At 33.6% G+C, this 22,843-nt stretch overlaps 2 protein-coding genes across 3 annotated transcripts; one reads left to right on the forward strand and one right to left on the reverse strand.

Annotated features, from left to right (window-relative positions):
* The first annotated feature begins 8,124 nt into the window (after positions 1-8,124).
* Positions 8,125-8,727, forward strand: LOC145164397 (uncharacterized). Its single transcript, XM_079083120.1, has 2 exons — positions 8,125-8,252; positions 8,319-8,727. The coding sequence occupies exons 1-2, from the start codon at positions 8,125-8,127 to the stop codon at positions 8,725-8,727; spliced, it is 537 nt and encodes a 178-aa protein (XP_078939246.1).
* A 6,255-nt stretch (positions 8,728-14,982) lies between these two features.
* Positions 14,983-20,290, reverse strand: LOC145166971 (CDPK-related protein kinase-like). 2 transcript variants are annotated; one of them, XM_079086028.1, is made up of 11 exons: positions 19,568-20,289; positions 19,280-19,410; positions 18,976-19,017; positions 18,766-18,874; positions 18,596-18,674; positions 17,684-17,980; positions 17,481-17,593; positions 16,985-17,092; positions 16,829-16,891; positions 15,979-16,146; positions 14,983-15,356 (listed from the first exon to the last, which is right to left on the reverse strand). In XM_079086028.1, the coding sequence occupies exons 1-11, from the start codon at positions 20,099-20,101 to the stop codon at positions 15,216-15,218; spliced, it is 1,785 nt and encodes a 594-aa protein (XP_078942154.1). In that variant the 5' UTR covers positions 20,102-20,289; the 3' UTR covers positions 14,983-15,215. The 2 variants fall into 2 exon arrangements, with proteins under 2 accessions (XP_078942154.1, XP_078942155.1); XM_079086029.1 differs by lacking the exon at positions 14,983-15,356 and having other exon boundaries at positions 16,010-16,146; positions 16,981-17,092; positions 19,568-20,290.
* Positions 20,291-22,843: the final 2,553 nt, after the last annotated feature.

Below are 22,843 nucleotides of genomic sequence, written 5' to 3' on the forward strand. Positions count from 1 at the left end.
TAGTAGTGTTGACACAGAAATTGAAATTAAAATTGGTTGATTGTTAGCCAAGACAATGTAAACGAGAGTTTAAGATCTCGTGAATAGGAATCCATCGATATAAAGACTGTCGAGAATGAAGTTCGTATGAAGAAGTCATGAATTTTACACGATCTTTTGTAGTGTAGTCTTCATAGACTATTAAATTTAAAATGAAAGTGTAGTACTCGTAAATACCTACGCGTGGATATAACGAATGTTGAAAACAGAGCTCATATGAGAGATATAGGATTTTTTGAAATTTGAGAAATTTTTCCTGACATTGCAATGTTCCACCATAAATTGAGCGTCACTTGTCACATTTCGGTGGAGAGCATGCCGACTAAGACAGGGCGTGATGCGCCCCTTGTCTAGGCGCGATGCGCTTTGCCCAAAATCAATCTATAAATAGCATCCTCAAGCACAACCACTTCTCACACTCAAATCCAACTTCTTTATTTCTAAATTTCTTCTGAGGTTATAAATTTCAAGTTTCTCTAGTATTTAGGAGTTTTTAGTGAAGCCCTGGTGCATCATAGAGCACGAAAAATAGAATCTTTCGGGTCGGAGTTCTGCTTGCGAACTTTCCATACTTTTTTCAGGAAACTATGTATGTTAAGCTACACCTATTTTGCTTGAAGTGTAACTTATATTTATGTTTATAATCGTTATTATAAACCTATAAATAAGATTTATCAGTGATTCCATGTCATAATACTGATTGATCTACTTACGGAGGTAATTTCTAGGCGAGATCTAGTGAGTTGTTTAAAATGGGATTTCCGAACAGTATACTATGTATACCAAACGGAAACTACCTCCGACATGATCTTACATGGTTATTCCTTATCAGCTATAGATCTGTATTCATTAGGCCAGAACTTGATTATAGTCAAAAGAAATGTAAGACTAAGACGAAGACTATCGTCATTATAGTCGTAAGAAATATAAGACTAAGACTTAGTGATATTTATATATGTAACATCCTGTTTCCTGCCATTTTTGGGCCATGGGCTGGAAGTCTATTGTGTAAGGCTTTGGGCCTTAAAGAGACAAATTTTATTCCTTGTGGAAGGAGGTAATGTTAGTTAAGAGATTTAACCATTGAATTACGTTTTGGACCTAAGGGTAGAAAGGGAAAAGTCATCGGACGGGTTCTTGCATGAAATATGGATTTTTGTTCGAGAAGCTTTTAGTACCAGATATTTAGATAATATTGTGGAGCTCTTCAACACCTTTCCATGCATATAAAGAACGTCAAAAATGGAGTTGGAACGAAGAAGTTATGATCGTTTGAAGTTAGGACGATTTTGGGTTAAGCTGCGTACGTTGGGCGTACTAGGCAAGGAGGATCGCGGGGGATCAACATGGTATACTGGGCATACAAGGAGTACGTTGGGCATATGCGATCAGGCCCCAAACCCGAATTTGAGGGTTTTGAGCCCTATTTAAGCTGCTTAACTCCCCCAAACCCTTTCCATGCTCAGCCTCCACCGCTTCAATGTCCTCCCTTGAAACCCTAACCCTAGTTTGAGCCTGGTGAGTAAAAAGAATGTGTTTTTAAGTGCTTTTGGAGTGTTCTTGGTGCATGTTGGAGAAGAAGGAGCTCATTGGAGAAGTGTTGGTTGCATGGGAGCGTGTAGATCCAGACCTTGTTCACATTGATCTTTCTTCTGGAGGTATAAAGTTTGAACCTTGATGATGCAATTGTTAGATCTAGCTAGTTTTGGGTGTTATGAGCTTTTGGTCACTTTAAGTGCATATAGTTTAGATCTTGAAAGTTAGTGATCTTGTTATGGATAAAGTTGGAAACTTTATCCATCTAAATAAACATCATATTGATTCAGATGTGAAGGTTGAGACTTAGACTTTATGGATTAAGTTGAAAAAGATGCACTTAAAGACTAGATCATGTTTGTTGTGACCATTATAATGGATAAAGTTGGAAACTTTATCCATTATGATGCTATTAGGAAACATAAAAATGTGATCTTGGTCCGACTATCCCTTCCATGCAAGAGTTATGATGTATTAAAGGATTAATAAGTTAGGGTTTTGGCTTTTGGACCTTTTCTAGCCATGGGAAGTCATAAAGGTGGAATGTTTATGACTTAAGTCGATATTTTGAGTCTAGATCTGAGCACTAGACAAAGGTCTTAAGTGAAAAAGTACTTAATGGATAAATAAGATCAGGTCACGTACGATGGGCGTACGAGGAGTACGTTGGGCGAATGTAGCTGCCATGGACTTTGACTTTGTTGACTTTCATTGACCGTTGACTTTTGACCAACTTTGACTTTAGGTCAGACATGAGGGTTTTGGACTATTAATTAAGGTTTTACTTGGTTTTGGTGATTAGCGGATTCGTGGGAGCACGCAGTGCAGAAAGGGAAACGCTTCTCAGTTTTTTTCAGGTTTCTTCATTTCAGATGATTTTTGCCTCATTTTACCCATGGGTCGAAGGAACCAATGTTGACCCACTAGTTTTGGTTATCTTTTAGTAGAGGGATGCCATAAGGACTGTATATAGTCACGTAGGTGTTGGGTTTTTATTCAAAAATTGTTTCAAAAAACATAAACAATGCAACGGAAGAGTTAAGATTTGAACAAAAATAAAACTAGTTTTATTCCCACCAAAATATCATTTTGCAAGGGTTAGAAAGATTAAAACAACCATAGAAGAGAAAGCATAACAACCTTTAAATACTTTGATCCTCATGGTAGGTTGGAAGTTGATGAAGATGTCATTAAGCTCTAAGTTAAGAGCTCTCTACAAGTATCCACCAAGCAAGAGTAGAACCATCAAAACATGCTAGTATACACTTGTATTATTTGTTCATAAGCCTTAGAAATATATACCAAATATATGTTCTAAGGTGAAGCAACTAAGGGACTTTGTCTAACATAAAAAAATGCAAGATAATGAAGGAGAAGAGAGGGGATTTAACATCAAAATTTGGCAGCCCTTTAGAGAGCCAAGTGCTCTCGGTTTTTAGCTCCAAAAATGACTATAAGGAGGCTTGCAAGAAGTCTCTATTATGTATTAATCCCTTATGCTTTTATTCAAGACAAAAGCAAGTGAATACCATACACAAAAAGCAAGCCAAAGCATGGGTTAGGAGGACAAGACTCTTACAAGTATGGTAGAACCTATTAAACAATACAAAAGACAAAGCATGCTTGGTCTCTTCCTTGATTTCGAAAATTGAAAGACAAAAGAGGACAAAAAGCGTGTCCCATGCTTTTAATTCATGGCTAGTTATTTTTATTATTATTATATATATATATCATCTTTATATAAAAGGCTATCTTTTATATAAAGCAATTCCAATGTGTGTGTGTGTATATATATATATATATATATATATATATATATATATATATATATCTTCTTTTATATAAAACTACATTTTATATAAACAAAATCTAACTAGTTTATTAAGATATAAATATAACTTATAAATAATCATGCTTTATGATATATATCATAAGTTGTTATTTCTCCACTAAATATTATTTCCATAAATAATAAATTCCTAATTAGTAAAATATTATTTCCATGAAATAATAATTTTTCAATTAAATACAAGTGTTGGTATATTTATTAATAATCAAATTATACTAATAAATAATCAATTGACAGTAACTTGCTATAAGGTGTGACCCTATAGGATCATATGTTATTAGCAATATCATTCTATAATGACTCTTGGGCATAGTAGATCTTTCAGTAGGATAGACTGAGGACTTTTGATGTAGGCTTTCTAGCCTGTTCCTTGTTTGGTTGTGGCTCTAGAGTAGGATCATTTTTTCGGTGTCTATCTCACCTCTATGTATATACGACTATGTATTCCTTGGATTGTTGGTATTTAGTATGTCTATGTTGTAGTGATCTGTTACATCTGTATCCTGGTATATAGGATGCTGCTATGTGGTAGTGATTTGTATATCTGTATGTCTACCTATACTTGTTTGTTATCATCTAGTGGAGTACCCTAGGGACTGTATATAGTCATGTAGGATAGCCTGAGAACTCTTGATCTAGGCCTTCTTGCATGTTCCTTGTTTGGTTGTGGCTCTAGAGTAGGATCATCTGTTCGGGTGGCTATCACACCTCTGGTTACTTATGGTTGCACATTTCATGGAGATTAGATGGTAGCAAGATAGTTTGTTATGAGAGAAGTAGTAGGTGGTAGTGAGATGTATGATTGATGTTTGCTTGTATTATGTGCCTGCTCAATCATTGATTGTTTATATGTCGACATATGGTGGTAGTAGGTTGAGACTGTCCTACTTTGTGCTGTAGGCCAAGATACCCGGTATGGGCCGACTGTAAGCCGTAGGCACGAAGGCTCGGGAAGAGCGGCTAGGTTGAGGCAGTAGGCCAACAAACCCTGTGTATTCTAGCCCAATGACTGATTGGACCCGTTGCATGTTGGTATTCCAGTCCGAGGAATGATTGGGCCTGGGCATTCCAATCCGATGATTATGGGCCGTTGTGCATGCTTGTATGCTTATCGTATGGGGTATTTTGGGGGAAAATCACTAAGCTTTGTGCTTACCCAGTTGTTTATTGTTTCAAGTATCATCGGTCTTCATGGGAAGGCGAAGGCATAAATGTACACATTCATCAGCAACAATGAAGATTCTACGCTTTAATATTACTCTGATTTTCAATAAATGTATTTGGAATAAACGGTTTTCTTCATAATGGATTTGTAATCGGAAAGCTTTACTTTAATAAAATGAAAATTTTTGGTTGTGAAAATGGGACGTTTCAATATCAAGGTCTTTTGAAAGGAAAAACTAAGGTGTTAGGCGAAGCGATGCCCTAATCGCAAGTCATCCACTTTTAATAAGTGAATGCATAGTTACTTTCATCTTATATATATATATATATATATATATATATATATATATATATATATATATATATATATATATATATATATATATATAGTATATAGATAATTAAATGTTATATGTGTTCTTGATATCTGTACTAGATGCAATAATATTACATGATTTTACTTGATTTATCCGTATATGTATTTTTAATGTACATATAAAATATTGCGTAGAAAAGGGTTGAGAAAGAGATAAAATAATGGTAAGAGACCATGCCCAACATTGTACTATTGTACTATTGTAATACAGAGACTAGTCATCTAACAGAGTGCTGATAATGATCACAAGACTATTCTAGAGAGTCCAGTGGAACAATAGCAGACTCGTTATATGTAGGTGTTAATAAATCATATTATACGTGAGTATGGATTGTGTGTTCATTCGAGTACTCCATCCCCCTCATGGTTGCCTTATTGGCATGTATTGTTAAGGAATCCCCAAGGCAGTATTGTCTACACGTTGTTACAGTGATCCTTTAGGATAGGTCCCTTGAGATCATCATTTTAGGATCAAAGATTGAGAATAACAGGAATGGGTAATCGGGTTATTTGTTTGGTGTAAATTTTTTTAACAAGATTTTAATTATATTATTGTGGGTTGAAAACTCTATGTGCTCACCAGACTCCCAAGCCTGACCCACTCAGTTTTTTTGTATCACAGGTAACGGTACGAAGGTTCAAGGGTAGTGATGTTTGAATCTTCTGAGAGATTTGAGAGTTTTGGCCATTAGTATAATAAGTTGTTGTAAGGTCTGTAAAGAAAAGTTTATGCTTATGTTCTCTATATCATTTATGACATCCAAAGTTTTTAATATTAATAAAAAAACGTTTCTTTGGAAATGCATTGATATTAATATTATTTGACATGAAAATAATATTTTAGGACAAATTCTGCATTAATGTATTATTTTAAAAAAATACTTTATTTTAAATAAGCATAAACAAGTTTTTAGTCGCCCATAAAATTAGGAATGTCATAAGTATGTATATAAACATATACACAAACCAATAGACATATAAGCATACAATAATAAAGTATGTCCTCAATTTCTCAAAAAAAATATATATATATATATATATATATATATATATATATATATATATATATATATAAAGACCAGTTTGATGTTTATAAGTTACATTGAATGATGTTTGTTTGGTTAAGTAATGCATGGTTTACTTGCGAAATAAATTCACATGCAATGACATACATATACGTACATAGGGAAATCTCCATTTAAGTCCTATTATTTTTCCTGTATTTACGAAAAAAATCCTAAACTAATAAATGTTAACGAAAAGCACATAGTATCGGATAAACCGGTGAATTGCCCCATTTTACCCGGTTACCACTCTTGCAACCGGAAAGAAATCGATGTGGCATTAAATGAGATTAGGTGGAAGGTGAGTCGACCAAACCTCACACACTCATCCCTTGAACGGTAAGTCACACATATTTAACCCATTATCCTTTCCATAGAAACTAGGGTATTTACCTATTAAGAAGACGACAACTGTGGGCACGAGTCCGAGTCTTCCAAGCTTTGGAAATGGAAGACGTCTGGGATTTTGACACTACTGATGTTAAAATAGACAAGGATTTGAAGAAGCAAACTAATAGATGCAATGACGCGTTCTTGAACAGCCTATGTCCCAATATAGCTCGTAAAGAAGGTGATGGCTTTGCAATCCCTGAAATTGAACATATTGATGACGATGTTGACTTAAATGAAGATGATGTCGTGGTGAACGAAGATCATTTTTACTTAGTTCGACAAGGAAGTGGTTCTGATGAAGTATATGGGTTTGATGAAAAAGTATCAAGTGAAAGTGACCAAGATTCTAAGCTTAAGTTTGAGTACAACACCCATGATCTAAATGGTTAAATGGAACAAGATGAGACCACTTCTCGGAGAGAGGTATGAATCACTTCATCAACTAAAGTTATGGTTAACTAACGATGTTATGTATAATGGTTATAAGATAAAGTTCAAGAAATGTGACAGTGTTACGCTAGTTGTTGTATGTGCTAGTGATCCACATAAATTTCAATGTCCATTTAATGTTAGGGCTTCTTGGATAAGCACATAGAGGTCATTTCAAATTAAGAAACTTTTTGACAAACATAAGTGTGTTAGGAATTACAGAAATACCAACCTTATGGGTCCAACATGGTTAGGAAACCAGATTCTGAAAAAGTTGATTAGGAAGGCCAAGTTGAAGTTTAAGGAAATACAGGTAATTATCCAATGCAGATTCCACTGCAATGTGTCCTGGTCAAAGTGCTATAGAGCAAAGTGTAGGGCTATGTCTTTGATAGAAGGTAGATTGAGTGACCACTATGCTAAAGTATTGGATTAGGGTGGTGAGTTATTGAGATCAAATCCAGGTAGTTCAATTAAATTGTTGTGAGTCAAAACCAGGATAACACAACTACTTTCCAATGAATATATATATGTTTCAAGGCAATAAAAGAAGGATGAAAGGTTGGTTGTCGTAGGGTTATTGGGCTAGATGGTTCTTTTTTAAAAGGTCAATGTAAGGGAGAATTGTTAACTGTTATAGGAAGAAATGCAAATAATCAAGTGTATCACATTGCCTTGGTTGTGATTGACATAGAGAACAAGTTAAACTGGAAATGGTTCTTAGAATTGATAACAGATGATTTAGAATTGGATGGTGGAAGGGGTATGGCAGTAATTTCTTATCAGCACAAGGTACTTCACAAATACTTTACTCTTTCTTTACTAGATAATTCATATTTAGTTTATCTGATGTAATTGTTTTTGTTATGAATTGGGCTTCTTGAGGCAACAAAGGAAGTCCTACTACTTGCATAACACATGCAATATGCCAGGCATATATATATATATATATATATATATATATATATATATATATATATATATATATATATATATATATATATGCCAACTTTGGAAAGGTTTATAGTGGTGTGGAGTTTAAAAATATGTTTTCAGCTTCTGCAAAATCAACTGTTGAAGGGGATTTCAACATGAACATGCAAAAGATTAGGGATATTAGTCGATCTTCTTATGATCATCTAATGTCAAGGGATCCCAGTTCATGGTGCATGGCATTCTATGGTGGAGGATTGGCATGTGAGGCAGTAGAAAATGGAATGGCTGAATGTTTTAATGCAGTTATCGTGGATGCTAGGTAGAAGCCCCTACTGACCATGATTGAGGAAATAAGACTATACATGATGGAAAGATTCTATAAACTGAAGGAAGAAGGACATAAATGGGATACTCAAGTATGTCTAACAACAATTAAGAAGATGGAAGCATTTGGTGAAAGTTTAAAGTAAGTAATCCTACAATTTAATTCACTAAATTTATCTTTCATATGTTGATGTACTCTTAACTATAGGTCCTGGCATGTTCATCCTAGTGGTGTAACTTTTGTTGAAGTGAGGAATGGTTTTTACTCTTATGGTGTTGACTTACAAGAGTATTCTTGTACTTGTAATTTGTGGCCAGTATCAGGGATACCTTGTGTACATGCCCAAGTTGCCATTATATATACAAAACAAGATCATGTGAGTTACATTAGTAGTTGGTTTGATAAAGGGAAATACATGTTGACATATGGTTCTAACATACTATCAGTCAATGGTAGCAATATGTGGGTGGAATCTCCTTATCCAAAGCCCCTCCCACCTAGTGAAAGGAGGATTCCAGGAAGTCCATCCATCAAGAGAAAGAGGCATGTTTCTGAACATGAGGACAAGTTTTCACAAGAATCATCTAAGGGCAGAACCGTCCAATGTACAAACTGATAGCAAAAGGGTCATAATAAGGTCTCTTGCAAAAATCCCAAGGTGATCCGTAAACCAAAACCAAAGAAGAAAATGGGAAGGCCTAAGTTGGATCCTAATCTTACCCATTTTAGAAGACGTGGAAGGGGAGGAAGAGGTGGTAGAGGCAATAGAGGTGGTAGAGGTGAGATAAGGGAAAGTTCAAATGGGCCATATTTTGAGGTTAAACCTGAGTTTGAGGTTACACCTCATGTGGTGGATGAGGGGTATGGAATTGATATATCGGATATCGATATAATAGTAAATTCCATTCTAAATTTGAGGTCATCAAACTAAAGTGATGCTGAAATAATGTCTGCTCTTGGAATTAATGAATCTCAATTGAAGGAGTTTGGATCTTTAAATGTGGTGAGTGTTTATTTTTAAAGGTATTACAAATCTAAGCCATTTTTTGAAATTATTTGTTTTTTTATCCAGGAAACCAATGTTCAGAGTGTAAGTGTTTCACAACACCCAATTCATGAGATTCAAGAAGAGACTCAAACATTACCAGTGATTGAAGAAGACGACAATGGAGGTACTCAGTCTGAATATGATCAGAATGATGAGGATACCCAAGAAATCAGGAGGAGGAACACCCATCAAATCAGGAGGAGGAAGCCATCAGAGAGGATAACTGAGTTAAAGTTGAAGATACAGGTAGTGAATAAATTTGGGATGAGTGCAAACAATGCACTTACCTTAGAATAGGGCAAATGATTGTGATATAGTAGCCCTTTTTTGTAAATAAGTCATCATGTTGGCTTTATATAACTCTTTGGGTAAAAAAACCCCTTTTGTAAATTTTTTTGGAAAGTCAAACACTATGACATACTCTGGTATGGTTTATAATGTTATTTGGAATGTACTTTGGTATAGTTTATAATATACATTGGAATGTATTTTGTAATGCAGTTTCCTATAGTTATTTGGAATGTACTTTGGTATGGTTTATAATGTCAACACATAACATTTTAATATGCATTTCATACTCAGATACCATTACATTAGAAGATCAAGTTTTCCACAATTCATACATAGCATTGCAAAAGAAACATGGAATCCTAACATTACATAGAAACATAAGTAAACATCCTAAAATTACATAACCATAACCCAAACAATTGCATTCAAACCAACCAAACACCAAATATTCCAACCCTAACAACCATTCCACCTTCAACTTGCATAGGAATCTGTTGCACTACTTCTTCCACATTTTCATCCATAAAAGTCTTTAAATTCTTCATCATTGACTCCATGAATTCCTTGGTTGTGAAAATCATAGATCATCTGTTTGTACCAGTTGTTTGGTAATGGAGGATCTATCCCTTCAAAGAATTTGCAATCCTTCTCCTTATCCTGCATTGGACGACATTTTGCATAGTGTAACTACTATGGTGTTTAATTTCAAAGATTTGAAGATAAAAACCTCACATTGTAACTAATATAGGGGTTACTTTCAAAGATTCGAAGACACTCACCTTGTAACTGGGGCAACCAAGGAATCTCATTCCAGGGTCGGTTTCCATGAAGTCCACCTGCCAACTGGTTCATCACAATCGCATCTTCTTCGAACTTGACTGGCTGACCTATAAGCACTACTGTTGGAGACGGAGGAGGAGGAGGAGGCCATATTCAAAACTTGCAATTTGGTCGATTTAGGGTTTATGTATTCTTAAATGACGTAAGAGAGTGAGGTATGGTCGAGTCAGCTTCCATGTAAGCAAAATAATGCCACATCGATTTGTTACAGGTTGCAAGAGTGGTAACCGGGTAAAATGGGTCAATTCGCCGGTTTATCCGGTATTCCATGTATTTTCGTTAACATTGATTAGTTTAGGACTTTTTCGTAAATACTGGCAAAATAATAGGACTTAAATGGAGATTTCCCTAAGCACATACATATAAATGCATAGGTATAATAAGAATTAAAAATATCAATAAATAATATTATTAATAATAAAAAATTCTACTAATATCAATATTTATAATGATAATTTTTAATTTTAATAAAAACATTTATCATAATAAATATTATTATTATTAACATTAATAATTATAATAAGATCTATTATTAAATCTTTTCATACTATAAATTTATTTAAAACAATATTAGTAATTACCAATAGATTAGTGATATATTTAAAGAAGTTTAAATTTCTTCCGGAAATCCGTCGTTCAAACTCTTAAATAATATAAGAATTAACTTTTCAACCTCATCGACGTGTTACCGATAAAATTTTATTAATGGTAATTTGTCGGTTGGTTACCTGCGGCTTTAAATCTGTCCGAACTCTGTCGCAAATGTTTCACTCTCCACCGTTATTTCCGACGGAGTTTTCTGGTTGGGAAAGAATCAGTCGGTATGGCCACGGTTTTCTAGTAGTGTTAGCTTGAGAGTCCAAACAAACTTCCAAAGTAACAAGAGTGAACCATTGACAGCAAGAAACTATAAGAAAGTAATATTTTCACCAACCCAATTCCGATAAATAAAATACTAATGAATCACATGCAGTCGCCATTGGGGAGATACCTAAGATACAAATATTCCAGGATCATAGCTGTCGTCTTGATCAGTATTTGGAAGCACCCTCTCACCTCCTTGACCTAAGGAGACCCTCTTTTGATTTTTTTATAACAATTTATAATATATATATATATATATATATATATATATATATATATATATATATATATATATATATATATATATATATATATATATATATATATATATATATACTTGTGTGCATGCAAGTTGTATGAAACTTTTTGCGGTTGACTGAAAGAATCTTTGTCCCCTCGGTGGGTTATTAAAAAAAGGTCTTGCTTTCTTAAACTTTAAAGAGCAAGTTATTTAAAACCTGTACTTTAAAGTTGGAATATCTTTATTAACCGCCAAGATATAACTATTATATTATAAAGGCAGTTCTTTTTTTTAAGAGAGAAGGACTACAAAAAGGCTAGGGTCTTAGGAACCATCCAAAATGTTGTTAGTACTATATATAGTTTAGCAGGGAGATAGCTGTTAGTGGAAATGAGCATGTGAATGTGTACTTTAAGCACACCCTAAGCTAATGGTAACCCTTGAGTTCGTGAAAGGCAAATAGGCCTTTCGGGACCAAGAAGAATGGATGTTAACTTACGTTTATATTTGAACATGGTTGTCCTACCACCCTTGAAGTTGGGGAGATCTCATTTGATTCTATACAATCTGATGTTTGGCCACTTGGGGTTTTAAAAGATTACACCTTTAATTAAAGATCCAATCACCTTGGAGCTGCATAATTACTTTTAGTTTTAATGCAAATTGTGTTCGGTTTTTTTATGAGGGAATCTTTACCGGTCAAAAGGATCTAAAACATTTACTAATATCGTCATTTAATAGTTTTAGAAATAAATTGACGATTAATATAATAATATTATGTGGTCAATATATGTTTTTCTTATTGAGAGAGTGGTCCTTCTTATAAAATGTTGTATTTTACAAATCTATAAAACACAAGTTGTTGTGTATGGAGAAAAATTGTTGTGTACAAATTACTTCCCATAAATATATATAGCACACTACAAGAATGACGAGTATTAGAGGCAACAGACGTCGCCGCTAAAAGACCAGGATGTCGCCGCTAAAATATCGTCGTTGTTGTTTTGTCGCTAATGCCTTAAAGGTCGTTGCTAATACATAAAAATACACATATACATACATACTACACATATAAAAACAAATATACAAACATGATACACATACAAATACACATGTGTTTATACAAAATCAACATTATATATATATATATATATATATATATATATATATATATATATATATATATATATATATATATATATATATATATATAAAGGTCGCTGCTAATACATAAAAATACACATATACATACATACTACACATATAAAAACAAATATACAAACATGATACACATACAAATACACATGTGTTTATACAAAATCAACATTATATATATATATATATATATATATATATATATATATATATATATATATATATATATATATATCGCTAATGCCCAAAGGTCACTACTAATACATAAATATACATATACTTACGTACTACACATACAAAAACTCATCTACATACACAAAATCAACATACAAATACACATGTGCATATACAAAATCAATATATATATATATATATATATATATATATATATATATATATATATATATATATATATGTGTGTGTGTGTGTGACATCCCATTTTTACGGCCAGAAAAGACCGATTTCGTTTATGCTTTTATAATAAAATCAGAGTAATTTTTCAAAGAAAAGTGTTGCGGAATTTGTTCCCAAAACAAAACATGATAAAAATTTATCAAAGCATTTCTAAAAGAAATGTATTTTCATTACATTACAAAACTCGGGATGTCATCGTCAATACCAAGGTTCCAAATAACGTGAGGCGTGGCTTGGCGGCAAGGTAAAAGTTAAGCCATGACAAGCCTTGGCGAGTCATTTGTCATGACGTTTTACAAGGCATGACTATTTTCTATATATTACAAGAGAGAAATTATAGAATTATTGATTTTTATCATGTATATCAAGTTTTTAGAAGTGTTATATTGGTATTTAATATAAAAAGTTAACAAAAACTCAATTATTTTAGTCCCGATAAAAAAATCAAAAAAAAAACAAAAAAAACCCGCGCCTTGAAAAAAACTCGCGCCATATTGCGATAAGGCGCGCCTTGACACGTTATTTGGGCGTCACGCTTAACAAACCCGCCTTAGACGTTTTCGTAACTGCTAGACCACGCCTCACGCCATGGCATGCCTTGAGGCGCGCCATGACGCGTTTTTTAGAACCATGGTCAATACAGATCAATACCATAAACAAAACATCATAGGTCACAAGACAAAATTGGCCTCAAAACAATATAGGCCTTACAACATTCTATTTATTTTATTCTGGCCTATAAATCCATAATCTCTCGTCAGATCATCCAACTATGCTTTTGTCACTACCTGTAATACAAAAAACTTAGTGGGTCAGGCTGGGGAGCCTGGTGAACATATATGGTTTTCAACCCACAATAATAAGTTCATTATTTATTTTCATCAAGTCATTAACCCGATCACCCGTTCCCGTTATCCTCACTTTACGCCCCTAAAGCATCTATTCTAAGGGACCTAGCCTATTGTTGGATCTGAGATGGATTTTCCTGCGACAACCATGCCTTCACTGACTAGGGTTTAGCAGTAGGAATTTCCCCAAACTTGATTGAGTTGTGTTTCATTGTGACAATAAAGAAGAACAATATGATTAGAACATCTTACTAAATAGGGCAGAATCGAACTAAATAGGGCAGAATCGAATCTGCTCTGATACCATTTAGAATTCTACATATAGGCGACAGAAAATAGAGAAGAATAAGAGAAGAGAAAAATCAATACGTTCTCATTGAATAATTAAATTTGAAACAGAAGGAATATAAATACTAAATAATTAGAGCCGGCTAGCTATACTGGTTTCCTTATAGATAAACTAGACTCTAAAAGATAATATAAAACAAATATTAAATAAAAACGTGTGCTAAAAAATTCAAAAATCATGTAAGAAAACTTGTTAAAATCCATAAAGGCTATTTCTTTCTTTTGTTTCTTTGAAGAACATCAAAATATATCAAATAGATGTAAAGTGTGCATTCTTGAATGGTAAGATTGATGAAGAGGTTTATGTAAAACAACTTCTAGGTTTTGAAGATCTATTTTTCCCTAATGATGTCTACGAAGTTGACAAAGCTCTTTATGGCCTCAAACATACTCCATAGTTTAGCATGACACTTTATTCAAATTCCTTGTTGCAAATGGCTACACGAGGGGTATGATTGATAGTAATTTATTTGTGAAAAGGTTGAAAACTAACATCATTCTTGTACGAGTTTATGTTGATAACATAATTTTTAAGTCTATTAAAAAGGGACAATATGTCAAGAGTTTTTATATCATGTATATGAATCCAATACTCTAATTTTTATATCATGTATATGAATCCAATAGTCTAAAAGTGTATATTGTTTGGTTGGTTGTATAACATTTCTAGCATTCGGGGTATACTATGTTATCACTATTGAGCAACATTCTTTCCCATGGAATATTACTAGTGTATTCATAATAAAGACTAATTAAAAAACTTACATTCCATAAACCAAAAAGATTATCTTGTGACTTTGTGCTAAAATAACTCACATGATATAATAACATAGACTTAATAATATCATGCAGAAATCAATGGATTAGAATATTCATACAAGAACATGAAACATTTGATGATACAATGCCAATCACATGCATGTTCTTCAGAAATCGGTAAGAAAAATTACATATAAACAAACAAATTTACTTACTACCCTCACCTGCAAATCCAACAAATTTTACAGATTTACAGTTGGAAGAAATCAGAAATACCAAATTTGCCCTCCAAAAAGTTAACGAGCTTTGGCAAGGGTGCGACTAGACACACCATGTAACAATTTCACAAACCCTAAGAAACTAAGCTTTCCATCTGTGTGCCTAATCCAATCATGCAATACAGAATGAACAGAAACTGATGGACCAAGGCCAAGTTCCTGAAAAATCCCCAAAAATAATTGACAAAGATTCAAGAAAACAGAATCCCATTTGGAAAAAGATCTTCAAGTTGAGCTTTTTCAACATTTGGAAAGTGGGTCTTTAAGAGAAAGTGATAAAGATGTAAACTTTCACCAAGAAAAAAAAAAAAAAAGATCATGTGAATATCTTGAAAGAATTCTGGAAATTTGTTCAAGAATTTATAATTTCATTAAGTAATTAATATATTAAATATCTTCACAAAAATGATTGTTAAAGTACACAACCGAATTCGAGGGTTATAAACACTTTTACAAGGTTAGCAATAGAACTTATGGCTAAAAGCAAGAAATCGCAACATAGTTTCATTTATTGTTTATTATAGTATCCTAATTTCATTATTACCTATTACAAGTTTACAACATTGTACTTTGAAAAATCTACCCAATTTTAAAATCGTAATTTCAATTTTATTCTTATTAAGACATTGTACGTTGAAAAATTCACCCAAATAATTTGGTAAAATATTCCAAGGACAATGTTGTAATAGAAAGAAATGAAAGTAGAATACTCCCCTCAAAACCAATTTTGTTCAAAATATGTTATAAAAAAATATGGAAGAAAACCGAATTCTAAACTTACTGAAGCTAGTTCTTCAATCATGATAGCCCTATTGCCATCTTTGTCAAATAATTCATATGCACATCGAGCATGTTGCTCCCATCTATCAAGAGCCTCAAGTTGATGAACACTTATAGCAGCCGAACAAAATTCATCAAACTCCATTTTTCTATATTGAAGCGCATTAAGCTGCATACGGATGATTTTATATATTCATCTAAAAGTTTAAAGAATACAACATGTAATCAAATGATGAATCTAAAGTCCTTTACTTATGTTGCATTTGTTAAATAGGACAAAACATGACTAGATCTGAACAAGCTTTCTAAGGCTATTTCCAAAAACACTGTAATTTTGTTCCATTCATGTCCCAACTTTTTAGGTGGGACCACTTGCAGTTTTTGGGTGAGACAAAAAATTACAATTATTGTCCCACCTTGTTTCACCTTTTTGAGTGGGACAAAAAAGTGCATTTTTTGTCTCATTCTCCATGTCCCACCTTTTAGAAAGAGAAAAAATTGCATTTTTTTTGTCTTATTATCATTCCACCTCTTAGGTGAGACTAAAAATTACAATTTTTGTCCATAGACATCAATACATGTTCCACCTTTTGGGTGAGACAAAAAAAATTCTTTTTGTCTCATTAACATCAGTCTCATGTCCCACCTTTTAGAAGTCTCATGTCCCACCTTTTAGAAAGGGATATAAAAAAACAATTTTTGTCTCATTAACACACTTTGTTCCACCTCTTAGGGTGGAACTAATAACTGCTATTTTTGTCCTATTGACATCAGCCCTAGTACTAAACACAGTATAACCTGTTTTGTCTTGTCTTGTTCTAAATAAGAGACTTGGGCCTTAAAGATCATACCGATGTTAGAAAATCATGGGCACGTGACTCCTTCATGGCATCCGTAGCATGCTTCATCAAGGCCTAATTAGTTCATAAGAAGTGAAGATCAATATTTCAAAAAAACTATTTTTCATATGAAGAAAAAGAAAGGAAAGTGTCATGTTGGTTACCAACCACTTTGATATTCTCCATGCTTATAGATCCGTTTTTGCTCGGTTCTAACAAAGAAAATTGCTCCTTTAGATAAAACAACTCATCTTTAGTCAAGGTCTTCACTAAAGCCTGCAAAAAAGGGAAACCTATAACTATAACCGAATTGACTATTTCAATTAGTGTTTGTTTCGTTTCTTTTTTTCTCATTAAGTGTGAAAATTTTGTGAGAAAATGACGGCATATTTGGGGAAATGGAAGGGAAAAAATAAATAATGACAAATTTGTAATATAGAGAAACCTTATTCCCCTTACCTTCTCTATGAAACCGTTTTTATCAGCATTAAGTAAAGAAAGAAAAAACACTTTCTTTAAAGAAAACAATCAAAGAAAAAGGCGCCATTAAGTCCATTAAGTCGAAAAGAAATAGCACCTTACTTTCTTTAAAAAAAAATAATAATAATAAAATAAAAACTAAAAACACTAAATTTGAATCTCAAAGAACATTAAAAGAACATACACGTAAAGCCGATTTACGAAGAGCAGAAGAACGCATGTAACCCTTCATGTGTCTCAATATCGAGACATCAAGTGGCACTTTCACATCATTAGTATTTCTAATCCATGGATGACCTACAACAACATTATTACATGCTAATCAAATCAAAATTACCAAAATGCCCCCAAACCTAGGACTACCCAAAAGACATAAACAACACATACCCAATGCTTGAGCAGCTGTCATTCGTCTCCTAGGATCCTTATTCAATAAGCGTTTAACAAAATCTTTGGCCTCTAAGGACAGTGTGGGCCATGGTTCTTCCTCAAAACTTGGATGAGCTTTTAACACTGCTCGAAAGATTCCCGATTCGGTTCTTGCCCAAAAAGGGCGACTCCCACACAAAAGAATGTAAGATATAACACCGATACTCCATACATCGGCCTCAGTGCTATATGATCTATGTAGCACTTCGGGTGCCACATAGTATGCACTTCCCACAATGTCATTCAGTCTTTCATCTACAAATCAAAGCAACATACTTTCATGTAGTTTTGTATTATAGCATCCTACATTCGGTTCCTTTTGTTATAACATTGTACTTTCAAATCTTTTCTCCTCAAAGCATTGGACCTTGAAAATTTAATCCAATTATTGTGTTGTAATTGACTAAATGGAATGTTTTTTTCTTATTAGGGCATTATCTTTTGAAAATCTACTGAATTGGAAATTGCTTTGTATTTGGATGACATTGTTTATTATTGGAACGACATTGGATTGCAATGTTATATTATAATTATAAAAAATAAAAAATAAATAAAAAAATCCAAATTACAATGTTGTGATATAAGAATTAAGAAGTGAAAGTTGGATGCTATAATAAAGAAATCAACGAATGTACATTGCTACGACATTATACATAGATAAAATTATTCAACTAGTGTTGTAATATCAACTTTTGTCTTATTAGGACATTATATTTTAAAAAATCTACCGAATTATAGGATTGGAAAACGCTTTATATTAATTAAATAGATTTTCCAAAGTCAAATGTTGTAATAGGAAGAAATGAAAGTAGGATGCTATATATAGAAAGTACATTGTCATTTCTTGCATTAGCTATATATAGAAAGTACCTGGCTTTACAAAATCCGACAAGCCAAAATCTATGGCCTTTAGTTGTGAGTTTTCATCCTTTGATGTAAATAAGAAATTCTGATTCAACAACCATAAATCATCAAATGATGTTTCAAAAAAACAAAAAATATATAAACAAATAACTTGTTTAAATTAGTAAACCTCTCACCTCTGGCTTTAAGTCACGATGCACTACACCTTGAAGATGACAAAATGCAACGACATTTAGTATTTGTATCAACACTACTTTAGCATCATCTTCTGTGTATTTCCCACCTCTATAAATTCAAAATTATTATTAATGGATTGTTAACGAATAAATTGAATGGAAAATAAGTGTCATATGCTTCAAAAATCGAAGTCATACACATAATAATACCTTGAAAGTATTCTATCCAAAAGCTCACCTCCTTTACATAACCTGAAAATGAGTCAAAGAAAGCATAAGGCCTTGCGAAAATGGAAAGAAAAAAATAATAATAAATGAGGGCAAATTAGTAAAGGGCTGGGACTTTATCGGAAAAGTGACTTTCTGTATTATCGTTCTTTTTGTATCGAGTCAAAAAGCAATTGATATATAGATTAGCGGATTAAATAATGTCCCAAATAAGTCTAATAGGTCAAAACAAAACATCGCTTGACAATTTTATACAAAAATAAATGAATTTAACTTGATTTCTTACTCCATTACAACATAGACGTTATCATTATCTTCATATGCATCGTAAAATTTCACCAAGTTGTTATGTCCAGTCAAAGCTCTCAATATCTTCACCTCCCTTCTCACATCCTCGATGGCTATGGCTGTTGTCATCTGAGAAAAAAAATTATAATTCATTTGATCATATTCAAAGCGTATTACAGATCTGATTACACCATTGCAGATCAAATCACACTCGTGATCAAGGGTAATCGCTAATTTTGATGATAATCGTCGGAAATGATGAGAACTTGGAGTTCAAAAATCAAACCTTTGACTTTGGAATGATTTTGACTGCAACTTCTTGACCCTTAAATTCCCCTTTCTTGAACTTAGCTTTACAAGTATGTCCAAAATGCCCTCTTCCTACCTCTTCACCAATCTCGTATTTGTTCCCAAAATGCTTCGAAAATCCGAAACTTTTATCCAATCCCGTATTCCTTTCTCCGTCATTTACTCCAGGTATCGCCGCCTCGTTTGGCTTGACGGAGCCATGCCGCCTCGCCAACGCCTTAATGTGCTTTGCCGGAGACGGCGGCGGAAATGGCCGTTTAAAGAACCTTCTGGGTGTTGTTGAATTAGAGCTCGTATTCGGCGCCGGAGATGATTTTTTTGAGAAAAGATAGTGAGCTGGACTTGGACTGTAAAACGGGAAAAATGGAGATTTTTTCCCTACTTCAGTTTCACCTTTCTTGCTAATCTTATCCTCTGATTCTTTTCCATCACTGTCTTTCGCCGGAATATTCGTCTCTTGGTGACCGGAAAATTTGGTTCTTGACGAGGGTTTGGAGCTACAAACGCCCATTTCGGGAGGTTTCTTGCAAGTCGCCCCTTTTTATGTGAACTCCAATTACGAAAAAAATTAAAGAGTTAATATTGCAAATCAAAATTTCTTTTGAGTAGTAGATAGTGTGAGATCTTGATTTTGATTCGACAAGAGAACCAGATTTCCTGATGATAAAAATTTTGGTTTTATGAAAATTTGTGATGATCATGTAGTTTGATATAATTTTTTTTTTCGAAAAAGATAGTTTGGATATGAATTGACCAATGAGAAAGTGGAATTAAAGAAAATTTAATGACGGTACTTTGAAGTTTTAACATCAATTTGGTGGTCCAACCATCGATTAAATGGTAGTTTTAACATCAATTTGGTGGCACAACCATCGACTAAATTATGTTTCGACTAAATTATCTTTAATATGAAGTGATAATTACTTAAAAAAAGTAATATATTTTTTCATATTTATCCATTCAAATTGTTTAAATATACACATTCAGTCTTTATGACCGGATACTCAGGTAAACCAAAAAAATACTTAATATGTAATATATTTCTCACTTTGTACACATTTATTCTTAATATTTTTTTGCACATTTAGTCCTTATTATTATTTTGTTGCAAAATAAAATTTTGTTGTTTTTTTATCACATTCAGTACTTATGAACGGTTTCTTTAAGTTTTTTCTCACGACATCTTACATAGGACAATCACTAATGAGATGTTCGGGGTCGTTCATACTTATGGTCGTTGCGGCCTTGATTGCTTGGTGCTCAAGTCTTGTGTTCTGAACGTCGTAACTTCTTCATGCGATCTCAAATTTTAACGATTTTTATATTCACGTGTTTATATTTGAGTCTACTACACTTTCGTTAAGATTACTCTCGTTAAAAGGTAATATATATTTACTTATGATTTTATAAAAAAACGTTCATACATACATTCATAAAGAACATATGTATATAAAGATCGTAAGTAAAATATATTACCTTTTAACAAAAGTAATCTAAACGAAAGTTGTAGTAGACTCAAATACGAACGCGTGGATATAAAGATCGTTAAAATCTGAGATCGTATGAAGCAGTTACGACGTTCATGACACACCAAATACGAACGCATAAATATAAAGATCGTTAAAATCCGAGATCGTATGAAGAAGTTACGATGTTCAGAACATAAGACCTAAGCGAAACACAAGACCTAAGCGAAACACAAGACCTAAGCAACCAAACAACTGAGGTCGTGGTGGCTATAAGCATGAACAGCCCTAAACGTCTCATTAATGATTGTCCCACGTAAGATACCGTGAGAAAAACCTAAAGAAATTGGTTAAGTACTGAATGTATACAAAAACAACAAGGACTTATTTTGCAACAAAAAAATATTAAAGACTAAATGTGTAAAAAAAAATATTAAAGACTAACTGTGTATAAAGTGAGAAATATATTACTCTATTAAATCACGTTTTTCGGTTTACCTGGAGTAGTCGGTCATAAGGACTGAATGTATACAGTTAAACAAATTGAAGGGGCAAATGTGGATGAAAAAAAACTCAGTGACCAAATGTATACAAATCGAAAAATATATTACCTTTTTAAGTCATTATCTCTAATATAAACCATAAAACAATATATTTAAAAAGAGAAAATGATAAATATATATAAAAAATAGTAATTTAAAATATATACAAAAATTAAGTTATTTCTAAATGTAACATGTGTTTGTTTTATTAGAAATTCTTTTAGAACTCTTATATTCGAGGGAAGCACGTTTTTATTGAAAACATATTGTTTTTGTCATACCCACGGCCGGCGGCGGAAATGTCAAGTTGTGCGATGTTAGTTGAATATCATAACCACAACACATAAAGCCAATTGTACATAATATTTGTTTATTGGGAACAAATTATTACATCGAAAGTTTTACAAGTCATAAACTATCTATTTCCTTACGTCTTGTACTCCCTTGGAATGATCTCCTCTTCTTCAGCCCCCACCCACACGGCATCAATCACCGCCCTATGGCAACCGTCGCACATCACAACAAAGTAGTCGGTTACAACCGCGATCGAAGCGCCTTAGTCAACAGCGACTCAACAGTCACAACCACTGACCCAACTGTCCCAACTGTCGACTCAGCAGTCGCAACCGGCGGTTTCTCAGCCGCAAACGCAATCACAGCAGGCGGGGACGAACACTTGGTCCCTAGGGACCATACTGTCTTCCACACAATGCCCAATGTCAAGCTATCAGTTCTCTCTAGTAGCAGGAATGTCGCATATCTGCTTTTCACTCAACAACCTTCGATGTTCAACCTCTATTTTCAGCAGTCCCACATATCCAACCACCAAACATCGTCGTCGTAAGAGTCTAACCCTCACTTGTCATTGATGTAGCAGCTCAACACCTTCACTCAACAACCTCAGGGGTCAATTTCGAATATGCTCCAACAGCCAGAACAAAGCTCACAACTGCAACAAAGCACGCAATCGAGCTCCCAGCAACAACCATACATCTCACAAGCAGCAATGTACAATCAAGTATATGGGAACCCTTATTACGCTCAACAATTTACGATGTACAGTGGTTTTTCATACTCTTGCATGGAAAACCCGGTGAGAAGCACCAATTCTGCCTTTTTCCAGGAGCTCTTGCAGTATGAGATCCCATATTCAGCGATGATGCCAAATATCCCCAAGTATGACAGAACAACTAACCCTAAAGAGCACATCGACACCTATGAGTGGACGATGACTTCACTAAGGAT

The sequence above is a fragment of the Lactuca virosa genome, chromosome 3 (assembly GCF_052849685.1).
Source record: "Lactuca virosa cultivar CGN04683 chromosome 3, Lactuca_virosa_CGN04683_v6, whole genome shotgun sequence".
NCBI lineage: Eukaryota > Viridiplantae > Streptophyta > Magnoliopsida > Asterales > Asteraceae > Lactuca > Lactuca virosa.